This window comes from Trematomus bernacchii, unplaced genomic scaffold (genome assembly GCF_902827165.1).
Source record: "Trematomus bernacchii unplaced genomic scaffold, fTreBer1.1, whole genome shotgun sequence".
Classification (NCBI taxonomy): Eukaryota; Metazoa; Chordata; class Actinopteri; order Perciformes; family Nototheniidae; genus Trematomus; species Trematomus bernacchii.
Window position 1 is genome coordinate 7,107,750 of NW_022987689.1, and position 22,773 is coordinate 7,130,522.

Sequence of the window (22,773 nt, forward strand, 5' to 3'; positions counted from 1 at the left end):
GATTCATAACTGCAGGCATCTTCCACATCTGTTCTTCACATTCTTTGCAAGCCCAGTCTTGTTGAAAACTAATAAACATTGTTGTCTGTATTTAGATACACAAGAACCAGGTAGAAACGTTTTAATACAATAAAAGAAAACTATGGCAGGCAGCTAGTGGTAAAATAAAAATGGCTCATTTTAAATGATTTTACATTCCCTGTGAAAATCAAAATAATTTTTACAAGACATGCTAAATCTATGAAAGGGATTGAAAACAATTATTAGGAAGCTAAAACACTTTAATGTACACACTTATAAAACAAAAAAAGCAGAAATTCAAATGTCTCAAACGTGTATAAAAGTCTTGTTCCAGAATCTTTAGGTGTGTCAAGTTTCAATCCCTTGGAATGTTTTATAGTCCCATAAATTGAGATTTCTCTCAAACGTTGGAGCTGAACTCATGAATCCAGTAGTTCTGCCTCTTAACAAATAGTTTCCGTTATTCTTGTTCATTTCTCAAACTTTTTTAATTTGCTTGTCATTTTTAATTTTCGTTCTCGTCATCAATATACTGCAGAGAATCTTTGGGGTCCTCATTCTCCCCAGCGGCCTCCCCTCCAGTGTGGTTATTTCTTCCGTTATTTGTTCCAGACACCAGGGGCTTGCCCTCTGCCGGTACGGGCCCCGGTGCATCCTGGTAGGTCACTCCGGAGTTCAGCCCCCCCTGCTCGGGGGTCTCTTGGGATTGCTCTGTATTCTTCTTTCTGCAGTTCCAGGGCAGCGGTAGATGGCCTTTGTAAAAGTTCCAAGCCAAAAGGGCAAGAAGAGAAACTACAAGGAGCCCGACTACGACCTGCAGTCCAGCCACAGAGGGGCCTTTAGTCTGAGCCTGGGTAGACCCTGTGTCCCCCGGGTCAGACAGGGCTGTAGCCTGGTACTCTGCCACGGTGCTCGTGTACTGGTCAGCTTTGGAGAGCTCCACGGACAGGCAGCGGTACAGACCACTGTCGGACTCTGTGGCGTTCAGGATCAGCAGTCCGTCCTGTAGAACCTGAATGCGAGCTGAAGGGGTCAGAGGCCGGCCGGCCCACTCCCAGCTGGTCTTTGCCAGGTTGGAGGGAGGAAGGCAACGGAGATTCAGGTTTCCCCCCTGCCAGAAGGACCTATTCATAGGTTTCACAGGATCTGAAAACAAAACAGGTCCTTCACTTAAACACAATTTCAATTTACCAATCCACAATACACCTCAATTATTGTTATGTAAAAGATTAAAATTGGCAGTAATTCATATTTTTGTTCTGGTGTGATTTGGCCACACCCTCTTTACTGTCGGTGACTGTTAATGCTACACCTCCTACGATACTGGGGGCATCAAAACACATTTAAATAAAGGAGTTGGCTATTAAAAATTCTATATTTGCTCTCCAAAAACGCAAAACAATTACAGATGTTTTGCATACACATTATTGATGATCAATAGTAGAAACATAATGCATTTACTGTGACTTCTAGATTATAAAAGTAAACTTGTATTTTAGCTGTACATTCTTTTGAATGTGAAGCTGCATTATTGGGAAAATGTTTGGTTTGCATTAGCTGTGCCTTAATACAGCAGTTCTTCCAGGAAAGTCGCAACAGGCATCCACTTCTTAATAATATCAATATTTGTTACAGTATTTCTATTACAGTGGTAGTGTACACTAACTCACCAGCATCAGGGCAGAGAGAGGCATCTCCTTGTTTCACACTTTGGATTATTTCTCTAAAGCAGAGGATACAAGAATGACCATTTAGTTTTGATAGACCAGATATCGACATTGCATGTACTTCATGTTGGGAAAGATGCCTACCTTTTCACATCAGAAAGGACGACACATTTCCCGTCAGCTTTGTCCCAGCCGCAGTATGGGTCTCTGGCTAGAACACAGTCCATGCAGGATAGGGACCTCCAGCAGGAGGCCAGCGGTATCTGTGCTGCCCCCGAGTCTGAGCCTGCATAGAGCTGACCCTGTACACAGTGAGACATCACACAGAAACACAGAGCCATCACACTGATGTTGGTGCTTTACCGTCATATACAACAAACACACACATTCAATTATTTAAAGAAGCAAACCATTTATAGGGGCTACGAAAGAGTTTTAAATTACCGTGACGTGAGAGAATTTCAGAGTCTTGATTGGCTCTGGAGGCTGGAAGAGTTGCACTTCCTCTATGATGAACATCTCGTCATCGTAGTTCACTGCTTTCAGCATTGTGCCTTCCTCTTTTTAATAGAAATATAGAAATATGCTTTATTTATATACTGACACTTATCACTGTTGTGATGATATCAAAAGCTGCAGAGGGAAATAAAGAAAGGAAGTGGCTGTCAGCTGAACTGAGACCCCCACCTGTGCCTATGAACATGACATGGTACTTCTTTCCGTCTGCGGCCTGCACTTGGTTGACTATGATGCGTGTGAATGTGGCTCCCCTTCGCACCAGAACAGGCTTCTCCCCTATTGGCTGGATAGCTTGGTCCATGAGGGGCCTATCTTTGATAAATTGAAGGGTCCGGTCTGGGAGGTCCAGAGTCTGATTTATGCCCGCTTTACGAGCCTCATTGTCTATGCACTGGCGAGGGAAGAGGGGAAGGAAAGAGAAAAGAGAGAACAACGGAGTCAGAATACAAAAGGAATCAGTTTCCTGCTGGGGCACTTGTAAAAAAAAAGAGTTGCCTTTTGAGTTTTGCCTTTGTTTCTAACACACGCACACACACGTTGAATTCTGGGCAGACTCACAGCTCCGGGCCGAGGGACGGGGACATCTCCGCTGTACATCACCCACTTAACAAAAGAGGTTTCTACGGGGACTGGGGTCTTGTACTTCCCCTCTGCAAACACTTTGCTGATGTCTGACACGCGGTACGCACACACTGCAGACAGATCTGATGTATCCCTGAAACACACACAGAAATGTGAGCCAAGTGGTGAGACCCTGCTCCCTCAAACACAAACACGTTTGTTAATTCAAACGTACGACTGGGGTGTGAAGATGGCGTAGAACAAACAGTCCTTCCAGTGCTGCTGCGGGTCACACAAGCGGTAAGTGTCCTGGATAATATACGGCAGCTGAGACTCCAACACGGGACAGTCCATCCTGGCCTTCAGGAAGGATGTCCATTTTTTCTGCAAGGTCCTCAGACCTCCAAGGTCCCCCTGTGAGCACAGAAAAAACCTTGTAATGCCACATTGACAAGTGGAAATACACAAAGAGAAACGGGATGCACAATCAAGCAGCGGAAAGGCCGGACTGAGCGCCACTGAGGAAGTGCTGTTTACGGTCGTTTTGGGAAATGGACCTGCGGCAAATAATAAGTGCATGCACGCTAAACTCTTTTTCACCTTGCAGACCCGGGCCACGCGGGAAACCACCAGTTTGTTGTAGCAGTCGCACTCCACAGCGGACTCACTGAAGAACAGGTAGACCTTGTCGTCATCTCCCTCCTCACTCTGATCACTCTCTGGCATCTGAGCCATGGAAACAAAGGTGGGCTCTGGTATTGAAAGAAGAAAAGAACAGCAACTTTGACTGAGCTACTAAGAAATCATCAAGATGAGACTGTTCACCTCAGAGCAGGAGTGTACATTTTGTCAGCTACATTTTTGGTTTAGTTTTAGTCCTGTGTCAAATGTCCCTTTTAGTTTTTCTTATTACATTCAGTCAACCTCATCCTGTTTTGTATGCCTCCTTAGTTGACTTAAAGCCAGGGCATTGTACTCTGTAGAATATATAATCAGTCAAATAGCCGAAGTTTGACCTTGTGTCTTCCTCCCAAGCTACTGTACCTTGCTGGTATTGTTTACTTTAACTTAAGTAAGTAAGTTAGGCCTAGTGCCTGTGACTGTACTATTGATTTAGTCCTGATATGGCAGCTACACAGGAAACAGAACTGCTGGAAAAAAGAATCTGATTTATCTGAATCATTTTAGTCTTTTAGTCAACAATAAATAATCACTGCAAAATATAGTCAAAGTTACTCTATAAAGACGTTGTTGTATTGTTGTCATTGTCTTGTCTGAGTCATGGAAATAAAAGGGTTGTTGACCAAGTTATTTACTTATAGTTTTCAGTATGAAATATAACACTGCTTCAGACAGTAAAGCATTTGCATGAACGCCATCTTCAACATTAGGATAGGATCATATGTTACCATGAAGCCAGGAGCTCTTGAACTCAGTGCGTATGGAGACAGGGGAGCTGCGCGCCAGCACGGGTTCAGAGCCCAGGAAGTTCATTGAAGTGGCCGAGAATAAGTTGTTTTCTGGCAAGACACAACAGTGGGAACAGAGATACAAATTAAAAATGCAGCTTTACTAATTCATCATTCATCCTCGATTTCTTAATATATAACCGCTACTCACCAACCATGATGGAGGCATATCTCTGAAAAGGATCAAATGGACACTTCCCTTTGCCATCTTCTGCTTTCTTCTCTAGAGTCAGCTTTCCATCTGCGTAGGACTGCAGAGACAATCACAGAGACACTGAAACTCACAAAGTCTTTAAGTCCTATAGTTATGTTGCACAAATTGATGAGAATAGTGATGAATAAACTATACAGCATAAATGTATGCAGTGTTCAATAATATACATTTAGATAAGCAAGCACACATCTCACCATGTAATCACACTCAGGATCAAAAGCATTGGTTCCACACACATACATCCTGTTATCCTCCGTCTGGTGCAGGATCCTGATGTAGTTCATGCACTCCGTCTGTAAAGGCATTCAAAGAGCAATGACTACATCTTCTAAAAACATTTAAAATAGAAAAAGCTAAAACGGGACCCACCTCAGGGTCTTTTCCTTTGTTTCTGCATTCGTCTCTTTGCTGTTGTGTCACTTCCCATTTAACCTGAAAGAGTGAAAACACCATGTTTGAAATGTTTCCGTTTTTTAAGGTTAATTGTTTTATGATTGGTATCACACCGATGAAGAAGTACTCTGATATATTACTTGAGTGAAAGTAGATATACTGCATTGTAAAATAAATTATGTAACAAGTTAAAGTCTGCAGTCCAAAAGCAACAAAAGTGCTCATTATGCAGAATGGCCCATTTTAGGATATTATATAACTGAATAATGATTATTAATGAAATCATATGTACATTACTTTATGCTGCAGCTCTTAGCAAGGAATTCAAGGTGGCAAAGAATAAATACAATATTTTTCCATAATAATACATTACTTGATTATACTTTGTTATCTGTTGAATCTGAAGCTGCAAAATAACTAAAACATAAAATTATCCAAAATGGCTTGATTTAGTTGTTAGGAAGCTACAACTGTGGAGAATAAGTAAACATGTCTTTGCAAATTTAACTGAAGAAGTATAACAAACGTAAATCAGCCATTAACTTCCAGTAACACTCGTTGGTTTAAGTATGTGTTGAGTTAGGGCTTCATTCAGAGCAGAGAACTTGGCACAACACACAGAATGCTCTTAAAAATGTGCTAGCCCTGGGCCAAGAAACTCAGATAAGAAATGTTACGACTAATGCTAACAGAATTATTTTAATGACGTTGGTATTATCAGTGTTCTTACTGAAGCAAGTTTCTTGGTGATGTCTTTCAGGTCAAGAGCATACACTGCCTCCCTGGCCCCGAGCAATAGCAGGTCCAGATCTTCTCTCAGCAGCATGGTGGAGTAGTTGAACACTCCCTTCTCATGAAACAGGTGAGCGTTGGCCCCTAGACACAGAACATGACTGATTAACTTTGGCAAACACCAGTGATTCAAGCCTGTTTCCTCATGAGTAAACCCAATTGTACTCAAACTATATGAGCCAACACAAGCTGACACATTGTGAGCCAACATTAAGCAAGACAGAAAGCAACACTCACTATGGGAGGGCACGGATCTGCGAGGGACACAGTCCAGGGGAGAGTCTTCTTCTAGCGTCAAGGCCAGGGGCAGCAGCCAAAAGACACAGAGGGCCAGCGGCGGATGCATGGCTCTTTTGTTCAAACTAAGAGGAATTTAGGCTTTATTGTTTCCTAAACGGTCACTCATACAGGGGCAAAGACAGCGAGTGGCATCTATGACGTGATGAGGTCTGTGCTGACTGAAGGGCACCGGCCCCTTTACTGGCCCCGCTCAGCAGGCTGTCCATGATGAGATGGATGGCACAGACCAAAGAAACAAAGCCGAGCAGGACTGAAAGAGACAAGGTTGTATGGATATCACAATCAATTCACTGGACCTGAGACCCGACAGAAAAGAAGGTTAAATATGTATACCAAAACATGTGGAAAAAAACATCAACCTGTGGAGAGAAATGTGCCAAACACAAGTAGGAGAAAACAAAGCAAAAGAGTAGAGGAATAGCCAGAAAGAGCAGAGTGAGCTAAAGTCAGCACGGCAGTAAATCTGTCAGTGCCATAGTGATGTTAATGCAGGGCCATGAAAGGCATTCAGCAGGGTGCAGGGATGTCAAATTCAGCTCTCCTGCTGCACCAAACACAAGCACACACAAAAAGAGATTCACAGAGAGGGCCAAAGTCTGTGCAGATGAGTGGAAATCTTGCAAGAAAAGTGGTTAATTCACACACACAGGAAACATTGTTGGTTTGCATCATCACCACCGCTTAACCCAGTTAAGTCTGCAAACAGAGTAACATTTAGCCTGGGCTTGCTTCTCCTTTAATTACAGACACAGCTGTTGTTTTGGGTAATTTTTTGCAGCAGTTTTACTACAACCTGCTGTGGGAGTGTAGGTGATTCTTTCCTAAGAGAGGTGTGCTGTTGTGGACTGATGAGCTGCGGCATGTCAGAGAATGCAGCCCTGATAAGATGTTTCACATATTTGGCCCTTGGGCCAAAACCAGCTTCTCTCAAACCAGCTTCTCTCAAAACACACACGCACGCACACGCACGCACACGCAGTTAAAGGCAATGTCAGAGGAAGCCAGTGAGTTGTTTCGATATTTTTTGAAGAGAATGTGTTATTTAATGTCAGTTTTACAACATGTAATACAGTTTTAAGGAAACTGGCACCAACGCAAGCAAATTGCAGCGCAATCTGAAGCAGGTTAACCGTCAACATTTCAAAGTTAATCACTTACCTGCTCACTGACACGCCCAAAAATGCTGAGGCTTGCATTTAAATAGTTCCAACACCTGTTCAAACGTTATTTCTAATCCTTTAACTCTTAATTTATTAACAGTCAAAGTATCTGGTACTTTGTATAAACGGAGAAGTGTATTATGTCCCCCACACGTTGCTGCTGCTGCCCGTACGCTGAGATGTAAAACACTGATTCGCGGTAGCTTGCAACTTCCTTTAAAACGTCTGCCCCGACAGCAGGTTCACCTTTTCTCTAAAACTTCAGACTGCAGCAGAAAAAAGCGACTCTCTAACTCTTTCTCGGTCGGGTCCTCTCAAAGTCACAGCAGTCATTCGTTATTGTAGAGACACTCACATCCCGCGGTGAGGAGGGTTGAATGGCTGCTGCTGCCCCGGTTGGCCACAGGTTGTTTCTTTTCACTCCCTCCTCCTAACTGCCGTTGAGGCGGCGTTAGGCGCGGATCTCAGATCTGATTAAGTTGCATTGTTCCGAATATACTTTGGTCTGATGCAGGACACACAACTGATTCAAGATGGGCGAGGTTACATATAGAATGCCCGGAGGGTGTTCAAGTTTGTTTTTGATTTTACTTGAGCATGTCCAAACAGGAGTGATGGAGTAACATTTCTCAGTGGTGTGGGACTGTCTGTCCTGCAGGGGGTCCTCCTATCATCGGATATAATGGATAAATGAATTGTTCTTTTTCTTTTATAACGAATATAATCATATCCTTTATAATAATGTTGCATGTGCAGTGACATATACATATATAGTCTTATACTACTTTTTATTTTACATAATAATAGGCCTACTTATTTATGAAATATGAATTGGAGTAGGCAACATAGATTTAGAAGTTATATGTGGTTGATAAAACATAATCTCCATGTCAATCTTTAAAAAACCGTTGCGAATGTTCCTACACATTTTTTCTGGTCTTCTATATTTCTGTGATGGACTGATAGCTTTGACTTATTCTAACATTATCCAATTTCCTTATTCTCCTGTTGGCACTCTTGGTTTTCAATCAATGACTGGATCAACTTCTGACATTCTTCAGTAAACCAAAAAGTGGTGCACTGTTGATAAAGCATAAGCTATCGATTCACAAAAAGGACACATCTCATCCATGCAAAAAACATTTAATGCACTTGATATCTAACAAACACTATTCTTTGATAGTGATCAAGTAGACACAACACATCATGTACAAACATACAAGAAACTGTTCATTTTAAGAGGACACTTATTGATCACAGTTTGCCACAAATATTCACGGACTTCAAATATACTTGCAAATTGACATAACAATGTCAATGTAGAAATACATGTTGTTATTGTTTAAGCTCCTTCAGACCTGTAATAAATTGTAATTTCATTATTAAAGGTAGAGAGGTAGGGCATGGCAACATATTGTGATAAAGCCAAAAGTCTTTGCTGGGTTTAGACTGTAACATAAAAAAAATGTACTTCATATCCAAACACTGTGCTTTTTTAGTTTCTGCCGCTTGAGTTAAAAGATATTCCACTAGAGGGCAACCTCATATTAGTACAGTAGATAGATTTTCTTGAGAAAGTATTGAAATCATCTGGAATTTCCATGTCCATTCATAGCACCATACAGTAGCACAAACACATTGGCAGAGAATAAGGAAACACTTTAAAATAAGCACTAACAGCATGGTTAAAGTTGAGTCATTGATGAGCCACAACAGTGTCACTGAATCAACAATACATTAATGGTTGCTTATATATCACAAATAGCACTCATGAGCAGCAGGCAGAGATTGTGCAGTTTTCTGGCCAGCTGTTTTCTGTATTCAGACAATATATTTTTTCAGGCATGTTTCATATGACGAGGTGAGGGAACAGAATTGCTGAACTGAAACCTGATCATGCCTGGCTTATTTTACTTTCAGAGCAGACAAAGAGTCTCAGGTCAGAGTTTGTTGTTTCGGTGTTGATCTCGGCAGTCTTAGGTTTGCTTGTGTTCTTAGTCTCCAGTGGTGCAGCAGTCACATCAGCAGCTCAGACAGGGGCTCAGACGAGAAAACATCAGGCTCAGTAGGTGGTCCGGTTTGTGTCAGTGCTTCTCTTTTTTTTAGCTGCCAGTCATATTGAGTCAGTGTGGGCTGTATTCTGAAGGGAAATAATTTGTTGTGGCACTATTATTTTTGCTCAGATGCAGTTTGTAAACAGCTTTTTGCAAGTGGACAAAGCACCAGTGGATTGTTACCCCAACCAAGGCATTTTATGAACCTAATCCAGTGTTTTCCAGGCAATCTTGCTCTTAACAAGCCAACTAAAGTCCATTTAATCAGTCCAACGTTTTGTATCTCCCTTAGAGAAAGTGGCAATATTTATAGTCCCTTGTCTTCCACCTAGAAGGCACAGGATAAATACATAGCTGCGGTAAGAAGGGTTTTGGCACTGAAGATTGAGTATGCGGTGACAGAAGGTTGTTCCTCATGATGAGTCAATCACTCCTGACTGGCTCGTCTCTTCTCCAGCTTCATTTTGAGTTCCTCATTGAAAGCTGTGGAAAAGACAGAAGATATGGCAGGTTTAGGTACTTTTTTTGTGCAGTATATCTATTTGTTTTTAGCAGGTCTGCAAAGAACATAAATGACCATACATTTCCATATTTGAGTGCTGGAAAACAGCACTGTCTGCCATTTCTTCCATCCATACTTTAATCAATTATTTAAATACCTGGCAATTATCTTTCTGCCTAATGAATTCAGCTCTAGCTCTTAGATAACTAGATGTAATTGCATGATTAACTGTATTGCTCCTCAGATATTGAATGTGATATTCTTTTGTTGTTAACTGTAAATCAGGATGGACTGCAGCAGGTTGGCTCTTCGTTGTCTACTCACTCTGTGCGAGAGGTGAAGGGGAGAGGATGAGTCTTCTCATTGGGTTGGTGGGTGAGGCCGGCACTGATGAGGTCAGGATACGGCGGTCTGGGGCGGGTGACCTGTTCAGGGGGCTGCTGGGCCAGCGATCTGCACCAGAAGAAAAGCAAGGATGAATACTTCTGTCTGTCTGCGAGTGTCTGCATGTTGTTTTTTGTGACCAAGACAAACCTTGTTTTGGAGGCAGGGCAGGAGCCTTTGGCAGGGGGCTGGAGGGGGCAGTGTGGAGGATCCTTTCTCCATTCTCATCATTGGCAGAAACATATGCTGATGACACAAACAGAATAAAAGGTGGTCAGCCTCTTTAAATACTCGTAATAAAGTGCTAATGAAGACAACAAATGAATCTTGAGAATATCTTTGTGCTGCATGTTTTCCTCACTGATATTTTCTTCGTAAGGCTCCTCCAGGAGGAAAGGCTGCAGAGTTCCTGCCGTCTTCTCTACCAGAGCGTTGATGACCTCGTGAAGGGTAGCACAGGGAATCTGGAAAAGGGGATCCATTTTATTATACACCTAAAGCTGCTGGTATATGTCAAAGCTGTTTTTATTGAGTCTGAAACATTGCTGATTGCTATCATCTCAAAGCATGTTCTATATTAACTCCTGGCTGATGCCATTTCCCAAACAATCCTCTTAAAAATTGAGAGAGAAAATTCAGGATAGTAGCTATATTTACTTTTGAAAAATTGACAGTGGTCAGTGATCCAATATGTCGTTTTTGTATTTGTACTAATACAACTAAGCAGATTTTGGCCAGGTATTAGCCATGATATAACTGATCCACATTAAATAATGATTATTTAATAGTGTTATTATAAAAAAATGTGTTCATGGAGTGATTCACATTACATAAGTCAAGCGTTGGACTGAAGAAAAAAAACAATGAAAATACAACAAAACATTAAAAACTGAATAATAAGGTAAGTAAATAAAAAAAATGATTAGGACAAAATAATTTCATTTTAAGAAATGTAAGACTTGAAGTGTATGTGTTTAATACACTCACAGGATTTTCTACATCAATGATGTAACCACCTTGGTCCCTCTGAGTCACACGGTAATGTCTGAACACTGACCTGGAGCAAAAGAGAGAAACACACAAATCGTGTAACATTTGCAGTACATAACTCTGATATTTAAAGCCATGGTGATCAGATGTTCAGCAGGGGTTTACCCATTGAGGTCCTGGCGAGTCGTGACAGCCAATGAGCACCCGTCTCTTCCTGGACGGAGCAGCATGTTGCCACAGTCTGGGTGTCTCTCTAAAAGGACTTCAGCCTCTGTTCGAGACACCGGTCGGAAACACCTGCATGCCACAAACACACATTAAAAATGGGCATATAGTCACACATTAAAGCTACTATCCTCTCAAGGAGAACTCACGGTGGGATTTCCCCTACTAAAGGCACGGAGAGGGGTGAGGGAGGAGCGCGTGAGGGAGGAGCGCGTGTGGGGGTGCGGGTTCTCCTCCTGGATCTTTCTTTGTCCACCACCTCCTTCAGCATCTGCAGCTGGCCAGGCAGCAACGTGAGATAGGATGGTACATTCAGCTGTGATTGGAAAGAGGAGAGAATATTTTAAAGATGGCACAAGAGAGAGATAAATTGATGCAGGTGTACAAAAGATGAATAATTACATCTACAACGGAGTAGAGGAAACCTTTCCACAGCTCCCTTGATTCCAAGTTAGGGGCCTGAAAGAGACAATAGCATTGTTACACCTCGTAAAACGTATTTTAATGTCAGTGATTTGGTGTGTTAAATAGTATTACTGTGATTTTGGTCTCTCCATCCTTCATGCGCAGGATGAGTCTGGCTGCCTCCAGGTTTCTGTCCCGGCTGCAGTCGTCCTTCAGGGACACAAACCCACTGAGGTCCAGCTTCTCCACAAACTGTAACACACATATAAGCATGCATCAGTTTCAACACACTATGATGCACAAACAACATAGTGTCCACAGTCTGAAACTTACATGGCTGTCCTTGGCGTTATTGAAGAAATACAAAGAATTCCCACACAGACAGGTCCACAGCCGCCTGGACGCCTGTCACACAAAGACACAAGCAGAGATGTGAAAAGCTGTGTTTGTGTGTAATGGATATTTCCCTTTTTATCACCCCCCATTTCCTGTCCCAAGAGATGAATAGGAAGTGAGTCACAGCTGCTGTCAATCTGTGGCTATGGATCAGAGCAATACCCTGCACCTGAGCCAGGCTCACATTACATGTCTATATTGCATTAAAATGAGCCTAATGAGAGGGAAGAGCCTGGGGGGAGGGTATCCCATTCTGTATGTATCACTTTATATATCTATAACAACATGCACAAGAGAAACAATTTTACTGTGTACAACTTTCTATTTGAGATAGTAAAAATGAACCTAATGGATCAGGCTGTCAGAATATGGTAAAATAAGTCAGCATTACATTGTAGGTGAGTGAGTAATTAAGATAAAGCCGCTAATCGTTCAAACGATTTCAATGAAATGCAATGTTTTGACAGCAGTCATGTTTACACGATTCATGCGTCTAAATTCGATCATAATTCGCTGCATGTCAGATTGTTGCTAAATCATATTTAGCAGCACAACACACGGCATGTCAAGAATCCCCACCAGCAGTGCAGTCTCGCCTCGCCCATTCTACACCAGGAGGAAGTTGACAGCTCTCTGGGAATGGGGGATCAGCCGGTGTCATACTGACCACCGCTATCCTCAGCATGCACAGGAAACAACATGGCACTGCGCCGGGCGACCCTACCTTCTCCTTCGGTCCTCGCTTTTCCAGGTATCCTTCGTAGTAGCAGGGCGGGAGCTGCGCCCGGGTTCCCCCTGGCCCGGAGCGCTGCCTGACGGGTGCAGCCGCCATGAGTGTCGCTGGCTGGGCACCGATCGAGGACAAAGGGGCGCTGGGTAATTCGGGGAGTGACACGCCTTCCCCGATGAGATAGAACCGTGGCAATAATCCAACAGCTGGCTACTGTGGCCTGCTGTGTGCGGGGATCATGCGGACGGGTGGAAGTGCAGATTAGAAATTGGATGGTTGGGGGATAAATGTCTAAAGTAGATATGTCTATTGAGTGAAAATGAGCAGTTGAGCATATATGGATGGATAGATTTAAATGTAGGCCTATAAATGAGAAAAGAGAAAATCCTATGATGTTTTCTGCATCAGTCATCATACTTTATTATAAATCATATCAAACTAAAACGTCCAATTCAGTAGAAGGGCTGTACAGACACACTGGTCGCAAAATTACTTAATATTTATTTGAAGAAGCAAATGAAGACCATCCATTGCCTTTTACATAACAACAAAAATATACAATACACAGAAGATTACATTTAGTACAGAGGTAATCCATACATCCTAAAAGATAATCCAGGATAATCCCATTTTTAGTCTCCCCATAGCATCACAGTTACAAAAGTAAGGCATTGAGTAAGACACAGGAGCTGTAATGAAGACACATGCAGAGCAGTTACATTTTTACAAAGTTCCATTACGATTGTGCACAATCAAATAAAGCCTTAAAGTCCAATAATACTTAATTCAGCAATATTGCAAAGACACTTATGGTTATGGATGCAATACAGCCATCATATAGAATGTAGTGTTGCAATAAATGTCAGCTGCAGCGTTCAGACAACTATTTCAGATGGGACAGCAGCAGCACACAAAAATTGATCTTAGTCCTTTGTTCCACAACATTATTCATTGTCAAAATTATACAGGATGCATAATAGCTCCACCTGAACCCCTGACCCTCTACCCCCCCCCCTCTCTCAAACTCCAGGCTTTTCATTTCGTGTAATGAGGCATGTAAACCCACACCTGAACCACACGGTTACTACCCAGCACAGCCGAAGACCCCGGCCCTATACTTAACAAGAATAACATAGGAGAGATACAAACATAACATTTAAGAGGCACATATTATGATAACAATGAGAAGATTATTCCAGGAGTGGACCAGGAGACTCCAGAGGCACAAAGGGATTGAGTTGGGGCAGATAATGAGAAAGGAGGCAGGGGTAAAGGGGCAGGTGGTGAATAAAGGCAAGTGGGGGAGGAAGGGCATAATCCACTGCTGTGTGCCCTTCCCCGCTGAAAAGACCTGTCTGTTCCGCTCCCGGTCTAAACAGAGATGGGAGAGATGAGTGGGGCATGGGGCGGTCTAACAAGGGGATCATGACAAGAGGAGAAAGTTGGTATTTAAGTGAACAGCACAAACCCTCACAGTTTATAGTCTGCTTATAAAAGACTTAATTGAAACTGAAACCGGTCATTGTGTATAGGCCTTCCTCATTATTACTATATTCTTTACACAACGGTTCGGAGATAGTTATGGAGCATTTTCTGGCAGGTCTAGTGCACAGTTTCAACAGAGGCAGGTCCAAAAATACCCGAAACACAACACATCAGATTAATTTTCATACTCCAAATTATAGGTTAGAGTAGTAAAGCCAAGCTTACCCCAGCACTTTGGAGAAAACAAATCAAAGACTGAAAATACATCGACAAACAGTTGGATAAAAGCCCACAAAACATTGTGAGCGACACTGCCAGCAGTATCAATACAGCCTGAGAAAATTAAGCTGAAGGGCACTTATGGCTTTTGTGTAATGCTGAGTCATGTTACATGGTTGTGAGTTTCACTGGAATGGAAACAAATGTCTTTACAAAATGTCAAATAAATGTAAAACCCGATGTTTGCAAATAATAATCTCGAACATTTAACAAAATTATGCAGCATTGCGCGCATGAGGTTGTTTCAATTTTATTTGCATGTCAAACAGCAGTCTCAACCAACGTGGGAATCAGCTGTAAGAGACAGTGGAGTGCAGTGAGGAACTCTGGATAAATTAAATCAATAATAACGTGGCAACAGTTAGTGTTATAAAACTAGGCATATTTATGGTCGCCCTCCAGCTCTTTACAATCAACTACATAACCACTTATTTTGGTCTCGAATATATATGCGTTTATAAAAATGTCAGTTTCTCTGATCAGCAGGGGGCAAGAATGAAAACATGTTCGATACAGCAGTCAGTCAATGTTACCGGCTGAACTGATATCAGCGATTATTCAAGTTTTATATATGTTTTCAAGAAACGTTTTCTACCTTAAACAGACATGCCCCCTAAAACAAGGATCTGGTCAAATATTGTTTTGGTTTGTTTTGTATCTGGTAAAAGATAATAGAGGTTGTGTGACAGCGCCAGTAGCTAAGAATGATCTCTCGGTCCACTAGATGGCAGTAAAGGATAGTCATAAACACCAACAGAAGGCAAGCAGTCCTCCATGTTAACTTACTTACAAAACTTAAGCCTGAAGGCACAGTGAGAACTGGGAGTGTAGCTAATAGTGTTTGGAAGAATGCATGCGTATACATGCCAGTATAAACAGTACATAAAACAAGAAATGTAGTCTTGTAAATATAAAGTAGGTTAAGAATGAAAGAATAAAGTTGCACGTCTTAGTGTTTGAAACGGCTGCACGTCATTACAGATGTCTTTCTTGTCTCGATTTTTCTTCATCAGTCCCGGTAATGGAGGTGTAGTGTACAAAGTGCACAGGTGCATTGAGAGTGAATGTAAATACTTAAGATATTGTAAAGGCAGTCACCCAATAGTTAAGCTGTCACTAAAAACCCCTCTTTCCTTACTATTACAACTAAATGTTGACATAATCTGACAGAATACAAAAAAAGCTCTATACTCAATAACTCCTAGGTACATATAAGGTCTTTATCTTGAGATGGTTATGCGATTACTACAATAAGGAGAAAATATCTTTTGGTTTTTTGCAAGTTTGAAATCACTACCTCTGCCACTATTCACCCTCTCCGTTCTGCAGTTCTCATCTTGCCTGGCTGTTTTCAGTGTGGCAGAGGCACCACCACTTCCACGTAGTTGTTGGGGAAGAATCCTGATTTGCCGCGAATGGCTCCCTCGAACCAGTTCTCATCGATTTGACTGACCAAGGTGATGATGTCGCCCTCGCGGAAGCCCAGCTCGCCTTCGTTCTCTGGCTCAAAGTCATACAGGGCTTTACAACAAGGTTCAGCTGCACAGAAAGAGAGACAAAGGTGGGGATTAAAGGAAGGAGAAACAACTAATAAGGTCACTTAATTAATTTCCCTTCAATTAGATTAGTATTTCCTGTGTCACCAGTATGTTTTCCAGTATGACTGTGGAATAAACCAAGTTATGAGTTAGTCAGCAGTGAGGCAAAGGAGAATTGTTCTGAACCTTAAGATTGAAATCAATGTCATGACAGCCAAACTAATTTATTCCAAATATAACTTTTGTCAAGTCTAAGCCAGAGGCATTCTACCGTTAGATTAACCCTGACTATATCTGTATAGTGTGGCATGTAAAGATTTTTCTAGAGGTTCAGAAGCTTTATCAGTTATTAGACAGGCATACATACAGATAGATACAATTCAGCAAAACCGTGACTGCAGGTAGTAAAACTATAACATTTTAGATTGAACTGACAACTTTGATTAACTACTGCAATCACTGATCACTTAAAACACAACTTGAAAGTTGTTTGCTGACAATTATATGCATCTGCAGCCTTGGACAGACAGTTATAAATCACACACAACAACCCCTGTTTTGTCCTGGGACCTGACCGACTGGATACATTAAACACCATTCAGTTATGTTAGTCCAATCCTTGAACATGACGCAGACATGCAGACACCTCTGCGCCACAGAGATGTGCTCCAGTGTGAGTGAGAGTAGTGAAACTTTCGAGTTCCCTGTAGGTGACACGTTATCTTTTCTCACTCACGCGCTCTGCTCTTGACGGAGGTTCTTTGGAAGGCTGGACCTGGATATTGTGCTGGGGCTGGTTAATGTCGCAGAAGGAAAGACACATCAGTCTTAAGAATGAGATTGACTTGCACACATGCCTTCTTGGGAGTAGGCCTTGTGCACATATACACACACACACACACACTCTCACAACATATTTAAAAAGTGAGTTTACCTGGAGAGTAGGCTGGAGGGGTTGATGCAGCTGGTGTGTATGCTCCGTTAGAGTTCTCCACCTCTCCATAGTCATACACTGGTCTGGGTTTGGGTGCATATTCGCGCCTTGGACGAGCCTGAGCGTCAGTCACCCTGCACACAATCAGAAAGAAAACACATCACCAATACAGATACAGGCAGATCAAATAAAGAGATACAATTACTACAAGTAAATTAGCAGAATCAAAACAAATCTACTCTATTTATTATTTAGTAAAGATCGTTTTTCATTTCTGTAATAAGGGAAAAGTCAATAATAATTCGTCAGTAACTGCTTTTATTCATTTTTGGTAAAAATAAAATGGTCCTGAATCTTCACATGTCACAAGCCAGAGGACACGGCCTCGACATACATAAGGCATGATGTATTCAAATAGGTATGTTCAAATAGTCACGCCACTGACCTTTCTCTCAGCTTGTCAGAAAGCTCCTCGAGGACCTGCGCCGCCTGTTTGTGGTACTGCAGCAGAGACTCCACAAAAGAAGACAGCTGACTCACCTGCTCCACCTACAAGCAGACACAATCTATTTTAGAACAAGGCCTAACACACAAACAGCAGTGGTCCTTAAAAACAGTCCTTACACATTAGCCGTTTCTATTCTCTCATCATTCTATTTGTTTATCATTACAGCTGTTGTTTATCAGAATGACTTCCCTCTTGTAAATCTCATCATAGAATGTGTTAAAATGGTAAACACTAAGCAAAACCAGTTCGACAAGCTCAAACTTCTGCAAGTCACTGTGGAAAAGAACAAAACATGTCACCTGACACATACTGTTCTTAAAAGGATTAACACGTTGCTTGCTAGCTGAGAGGCTGTAGGAATAAAGCATGGAGCCAGAATTTATATTATAGCAGGTACTCAATGGACAAAATATCAAACAGTTTACATTTTACGATTGTTCAGATATTGTTTCATAAGGTTCTAATAGTGATTCTTAGGGGCAATTGAATCAGATGCGATATTAAATACACTAAATCTATTATGGATTACTGACACTGGTCATGTTTTCTTTGCCTACTTTATAAACCAGGTTATTGCAGTGTTTGCATCATTTTATAAACAACTCGAGTAGCTTTTAATGTGCTGTCTGCATTGCAACAAAGATCAGTCTCCGCGTTACTCACATCTGTTTCCAGCAGGTTGTGCATGGAGCCTTCTGCCATCTCTTTGGACTCGTGGAACTTCTCCAGAGCCACCCTGAGCTCTTCATCTGGGATTTTACCTTGACGTTTCTTTTTATAATCATAGTCGAGACGGCGGCCCTCGAGCTTCTTCAGGTGGTGCTGAGGGGCGGAAAGAGTTGGGATTGGGAGGATGAAGTATCACATGAAGATCTAAGTATTTTCATGATAAAATTGCATGATTTAAATTTAAATGTGAATTTAATTAAACCCTTATGTACCAGGACAGTAAATATTTGTTTTACTATTGCAGCTGACACACAGACTGCAGAGCTTATTGTTCACTGCCTGGCCTGTACAGGAAGCATACCAAATCTTAGACTCTACCTGAATGTCTTTGATATCCTTCTCAGCGACTGCCTGTAGCGGGTCAATGAAGTTCTGTTTCACATCAATATCCAGAGAGTCTTTGACCTCGGCCATCCTCTTCATTGACTCCCCAATGTCTACTAGAGCTCCACCTGTACGTTCACACACACACACAGGCATTATTGAGAGATGCACATTAATAATAATCATTGGCACTATACTAAACAGATTAATGGTCAAACCCTGAACGAACATACACCATAAAATACATATTGTTTCCACCCTATATCCCATCCTCTAACTGCCTCTGTTCTTACCAAAGTTGGTGTCTTCGCCCATATCCCGTCCATACTTAGTCATGCACTCCCCCAGGAGCCCCTCAGGCTGGGGGTATCCCGGACTCTTGACCTGCCCGCGCATTTTGGACACCGTGTTGAGCATGGTAAGCTTAGCTCTTGTTGCGGGGTTGGGCTGGAGGTACTCTGTTGTTTTATTGATGACTTCAATCACTGCTTTGCTGGTAACATCGGATTTCTGGTGGTACAGGATAGAGACAGACAATAATCTATATGCCCAGATGTATGCCCTTGTGAATTTGCGACACAACTTTTAGTAAAACAAAAGAAAATATTGTTATTCTACATGTTTCTTAAGGATATATTTTTAAATGTATGTAACTTACCCTCTCGAGGTCCCTGAAGTCTTCATCCAGTTTGGTTCCCTCTGCACCTCCAACCTTCTCACTCACCAGCTGTGAAAACAGAGATTCAAAAGACATGAAGTTAACTGAAGGATAAATACTTTCCTTATTGTGTACGGTAAAAATATTGTTTAATATTTTGTAATACTCATTACAATATTGTTAATATATTACCATCTTTCACTGCATTTCCTATTGGAACGCCAATTACAGAACATAACATTATTGAGCTGATGAAGGATAAGAACAGATATCTAAATATTTTCTGTCATTTACTGATTTGTTTTAACAATGATGATAAAGTATGAAGGCCATAGTATATTTTGACAGATATGAACACTAAGGGCCCCTAAGGGTCACAGAGGGGTGCCCAGGTTTTAGGGGATATTGAATAGATCCTTATTTTCCAGGCCTGGTTAACACAGTTCTCAAATTCCAAGCCATACCCATGTTTTCCGTTAACGGAGGAACCTCAACTCCTCTCTACTGGGAGTCTGCGTTCCATAATGAATTCTGCTAAGGGTTTTCACTTTTTGCCCAATCAGGTAAGCACACACATTGCAGTTTCCTACACTACAACCACATCCATAGATGCTTTTACTAAACACACACCATACATTTATCTTCCTCTCAATTAATATCCTGATTCACACAAGGCACTCTATTTCTCCCTCAGAGCAACAAACCTTAAAATCCAGTGCAGTTGGCTGGCAGGCCAAACAGAGACTCATTGTGTGTGTGCATGTGTGTTTTCGCATTTGGTTCAACTTTGTGCAGCTGTCGGCACCATACTGCACACAAGACTCTATGACCAGATGGATCAATCTATCTCTTCAGTTTATACAATGCACAGGCTTGGTAAAGTTATTTTGTAGGAAACAGTCAGTGGTTCTTAAAAAGCCCAAAGCACTGATTCCCAATTGATTCATGGGCGATAATTCAGCCCCACATGTTCCCAAATGATGAAGTCTAATAAACAGCATTTTAATTGCAATGAATGAATCTCTTGGTACCAGATGTTAATTTGTGCCATGTAGAAACACACTTTCAGCATCTGGCTTTATAATTGCCAGCACAGGATTTTGTCCTCCATGACTAATAAACCTGCCGATCCTGGTCTTACTATGCAATGTAATCTATCTTGAAAAACTTGTGTTTCGATTGTAGTTTTAGGAGAGGGGTTAAACAAATTAAACCCATTTAATAAAAAGCATTTGCGTTTAGTCTTGTCTCTTGTTGACAAAAGCAAAACACAAGAAAATGACAAAAGACACTAACATCTCTATTCCACTTTTTTTTTAAAGTATTTGTATTTGAATGTCTGAACACACTGCTGCTTCTGTAACGAAATCATTTTGGGATCAATAAAGTATCTATCTATCTATCTATCTATCCATCCATCTATCTATCTATCTATCCATCTATCTATCCATTTATCTATCTATCCATCCATCTATCTATCCATCTATCTATCTATCCATCTATCTATCCATCTATCTATCTATCTATCTATCTATAACATGATGCAGAACATTATGAAACAGCAGGTGCAAGCACCATGTGTACAATGTCAGCTTTATATGTTTGGTTGGCAATTTAGCTGAAGACTATTTAAAATTATTTATAAAATCCAGTTTTTTTTATGGTGGTATGACTTGGAGTAACCAAGGCAACTAACTTACAGAATGGATTATACTCCTCCACCCTGTTATAAGACCCTGTTTATTTGAATGACATCTGTCTAGTTAGCATAATGACTAAAGTTGGAAGCTGGTTTAGGCAGAGTATTCAGATAACTAAGATTCCATTACACACCCATTGAGAAAGGAGGTGTCACCAACCAGTCACATAATGCCAAAGCAAGGACCTGTTGCAAGGCAAGTGTCATCAAAACATAGGCCACTGGTTTTGCAGGCTATGTGTTATTGAGCTTCATGTTTGTAGTGGTGTGTTTATAGTTTAACTGTCTTGAGAGCCAACAGTTATCTTTTTTGAACAGGTAGGATGAGTGCAACTTCCATATTGAACGCACAAGGAAACCCAGATCAATTACTACAAGATAATCAGACTACTGTGAAGTGTGAACGTCTGTACACATCATGGAGGCAGTCAGACTTTGGCAAGTCACTCCCATTTGAATACATTTGACTTGCTTCTCTTAGTTTAAATGGCCTGATGTCAGTGTGAGCACATGGAAACTGTAAGGTTCATATTGCAAATGAGAAAAAAGTATGGCATTTAGATGATAGCAAATAATCCCTTTCCCTGCATGACTTTATGGATCTGTTTTATGTTAGAGATAAATAATTGACTCTATGTTATGCCTTTTCTTTGATAAATCCGAATAAAAGAAATGTAAAGATAAATAAATATACATGAAAAAAAATCTCAATGTCATGAGATTAAACATGGCTCAAAGGTCAGCTCAGTTCTATTGTTGGAAACATAGGGGACACTTAAAGCTGAGTGATGACAGAAACACGTGTTGTGAGATTTGAGCCATAATATCACCACAACAAATTGAGTAATTTGTCATGTGTTTTGAAAACATGACGAGATAGCAAACATGAACATTACTTTGAGGTATTACAACTTAAGTGACAAATCTACCTGCTGGTAAACCAACCCAAACTAAATAAAAAACACGATGAATCCACCAACAATCATAAAAAGTATCTTCCTCAGACCAGAGACTCATCCTTTCAATGCCTGATGTATGAGTCAGTCATAGCGTTAGCCTGTAGGCATACTTAAACGTTGGATACGGGAGAAATACTAAAAGTTGGACTAAATGTGGCTTGAAACTCGTTTATCAAATATTAAAGTTGACTAAGTTTACCATGTTTAACGTTATGCAACGCTCTACAAAAGTATTGCTTCATTATCGTTACAATACGTTAGGGCAGAAAAACGACAAACTAAGCAAACTACAAAAATGCATTTTTAACGTTAGTATCATTCAGTGTTAAGTTAACTAGCTAACTTTACGTTACACACGTCAAAGTCTTATCACTCTAACGTTACATTGACATACGTTAAGAGTTAACGTTGACGTAACCTGTGAGCAAAAACACATTTGACAGTTGTTGAAGAGTTTAATAACAATATAACTAGACGTATACCGTATAGTGAAACCGTTTTATAAAGGTTACGTATATAAATCCAAAAGCAAATACATCATATTTTACAAAGTAGGCCTGCCAATTACATAAAAGTAACGACAGTTAGCTATCGTTAGCTTAGCTACCAGTTAATGTTTGTTTTTTTTCAACAATAAAATCGCCCTTTTACCTGGCTCGCTTTGTAAAATTGCTTCTTAAATCCCGCGACGGACATCTTGCACCGTCAGTGTTGTCACCTGGACCTAGACGGGGAAATAAAATTTTCTGTGAGTTTGTACTTTACAGGATCCAGAAAGCAGCCGAGCTACACGTCTTCAAACTTTGCACCGTGGATGTGAAACTTGCTAGGCAACCGCAATTTCCTGGCCAAGCTTCATGTGGGAGGATCCATCCTGG

The 22,773-nt window shown here is 41.1% G+C and overlaps 3 protein-coding genes across 5 annotated transcripts; all 3 read right to left on the reverse strand.

The window, feature by feature from the left end:
• Positions 1 to 104: 104 nt before the first annotated feature.
• Positions 105 to 7,622, reverse strand: sema4e (semaphorin 4e). 2 transcript variants are annotated; one of them, XM_034137662.1, is made up of 15 exons: positions 7,452 to 7,622; positions 5,874 to 6,186; positions 5,575 to 5,720; positions 4,821 to 4,883; positions 4,646 to 4,744; positions 4,389 to 4,488; positions 4,178 to 4,288; positions 3,369 to 3,520; positions 3,004 to 3,182; positions 2,766 to 2,922; positions 2,376 to 2,598; positions 2,133 to 2,248; positions 1,833 to 1,990; positions 1,692 to 1,744; positions 105 to 1,167 (listed from the first exon to the last, which is right to left on the reverse strand). In XM_034137662.1, exons 2-15 carry the CDS (start codon positions 5,980 to 5,982, stop codon positions 527 to 529), a joined length of 2,307 nt encoding a protein of 768 aa, XP_033993553.1. In that variant the 5' UTR covers positions 5,983 to 6,186; positions 7,452 to 7,622; the 3' UTR covers positions 105 to 526. The 2 variants fall into 2 exon arrangements, with proteins under 2 accessions (XP_033993553.1, XP_033993552.1); XM_034137661.1 differs by having other exon boundaries at positions 7,095 to 7,622.
• Positions 7,623 to 8,223: 601 nt separating this feature from the next.
• On the reverse strand, positions 8,224 to 13,014 carry stap2a (signal transducing adaptor family member 2a). Its single transcript, XM_034137675.1, has 11 exons — positions 12,777 to 13,014; positions 11,990 to 12,061; positions 11,789 to 11,908; positions 11,654 to 11,710; positions 11,401 to 11,567; positions 11,192 to 11,323; positions 11,024 to 11,093; positions 10,398 to 10,500; positions 10,187 to 10,282; positions 9,977 to 10,105; positions 8,224 to 9,633 (listed from the first exon to the last, which is right to left on the reverse strand). The coding sequence occupies exons 1-11, from the start codon at positions 12,882 to 12,884 to the stop codon at positions 9,578 to 9,580; spliced, it is 1,110 nt and encodes a 369-aa protein (XP_033993566.1). The 5' UTR covers positions 12,885 to 13,014; the 3' UTR covers positions 8,224 to 9,577.
• Positions 13,015 to 13,174: 160 nt separating this feature from the next.
• LOC117488656 (endophilin-A2-like) lies at positions 13,175 to 22,735 on the reverse strand. 2 transcript variants are annotated; one of them, XM_034137677.1, is made up of 9 exons: positions 22,547 to 22,735; positions 19,238 to 19,306; positions 18,873 to 19,089; positions 18,574 to 18,707; positions 18,190 to 18,348; positions 17,464 to 17,567; positions 17,019 to 17,152; positions 16,821 to 16,877; positions 13,175 to 16,085 (listed from the first exon to the last, which is right to left on the reverse strand). In XM_034137677.1, exons 1-9 carry the CDS (start codon positions 22,589 to 22,591, stop codon positions 15,898 to 15,900), a joined length of 1,107 nt encoding a protein of 368 aa, XP_033993568.1. In that variant the 5' UTR covers positions 22,592 to 22,735; the 3' UTR covers positions 13,175 to 15,897. The 2 variants fall into 2 exon arrangements, with proteins under 2 accessions (XP_033993568.1, XP_033993569.1); XM_034137678.1 differs by lacking the exon at positions 16,821 to 16,877.
• Positions 22,736 to 22,773: the final 38 nt, after the last annotated feature.

Excerpts from the sequence above, each read along its gene's own strand:
- stap2a (XM_034137675.1), bottom strand. The coding sequence starts at position 12,884 with ATGGCGGCTGCACCCGTCAGGCAGCGCTCCGGGCCAGGGGGAACCCGG. Across the intron at positions 11,711-11,788 it reads ATGGAGAGACCAAAATCACA|GCCCCTAACTTGGAATCAAG; the intron begins GTAATACTATTT and ends TGTCTCTTTCAG. Across the intron at positions 11,568-11,653 it reads TCCTCTACTCCGTTGTAGAT|CTGAATGTACCATCCTATCT; the intron begins GTAATTATTCAT and ends TTCCAATCACAG.
- sema4e (XM_034137662.1), bottom strand. The coding sequence starts at position 5,982 with ATGCATCCGCCGCTGGCCCTCTGTGTCTTTTGGCTGCTGCCCCTGGCC. Across the intron at positions 4,884-5,574 it reads TCACCAAGAAACTTGCTTCA|GTTAAATGGGAAGTGACACA; the intron begins GTAAGAACACTG and ends TCACTCTTTCAG. Across the intron at positions 3,521-4,177 it reads CAAGAGCTCCTGGCTTCATG|AGCCCACCTTTGTTTCCATG; the intron begins GTAACATATGAT and ends TTTCAATACCAG.
- LOC117488656 (XM_034137677.1), bottom strand. The coding sequence starts at position 22,591 with ATGTCCGTCGCGGGATTTAAGAAGCAATTTTACAAAGCGAGCCAG. Across the intron at positions 17,153-17,463 it reads TCTGACAAGCTGAGAGAAAG|GGTGACTGACGCTCAGGCTC; the intron begins GTCAGTGGCGTG and ends GATTGTGTGCAG. Across the intron at positions 16,878-17,018 it reads CCCTCCAGCCTACTCTCCAG|CCCCAGCACAATATCCAGGT; the intron begins GTAAACTCACTT and ends GACATTAACCAG.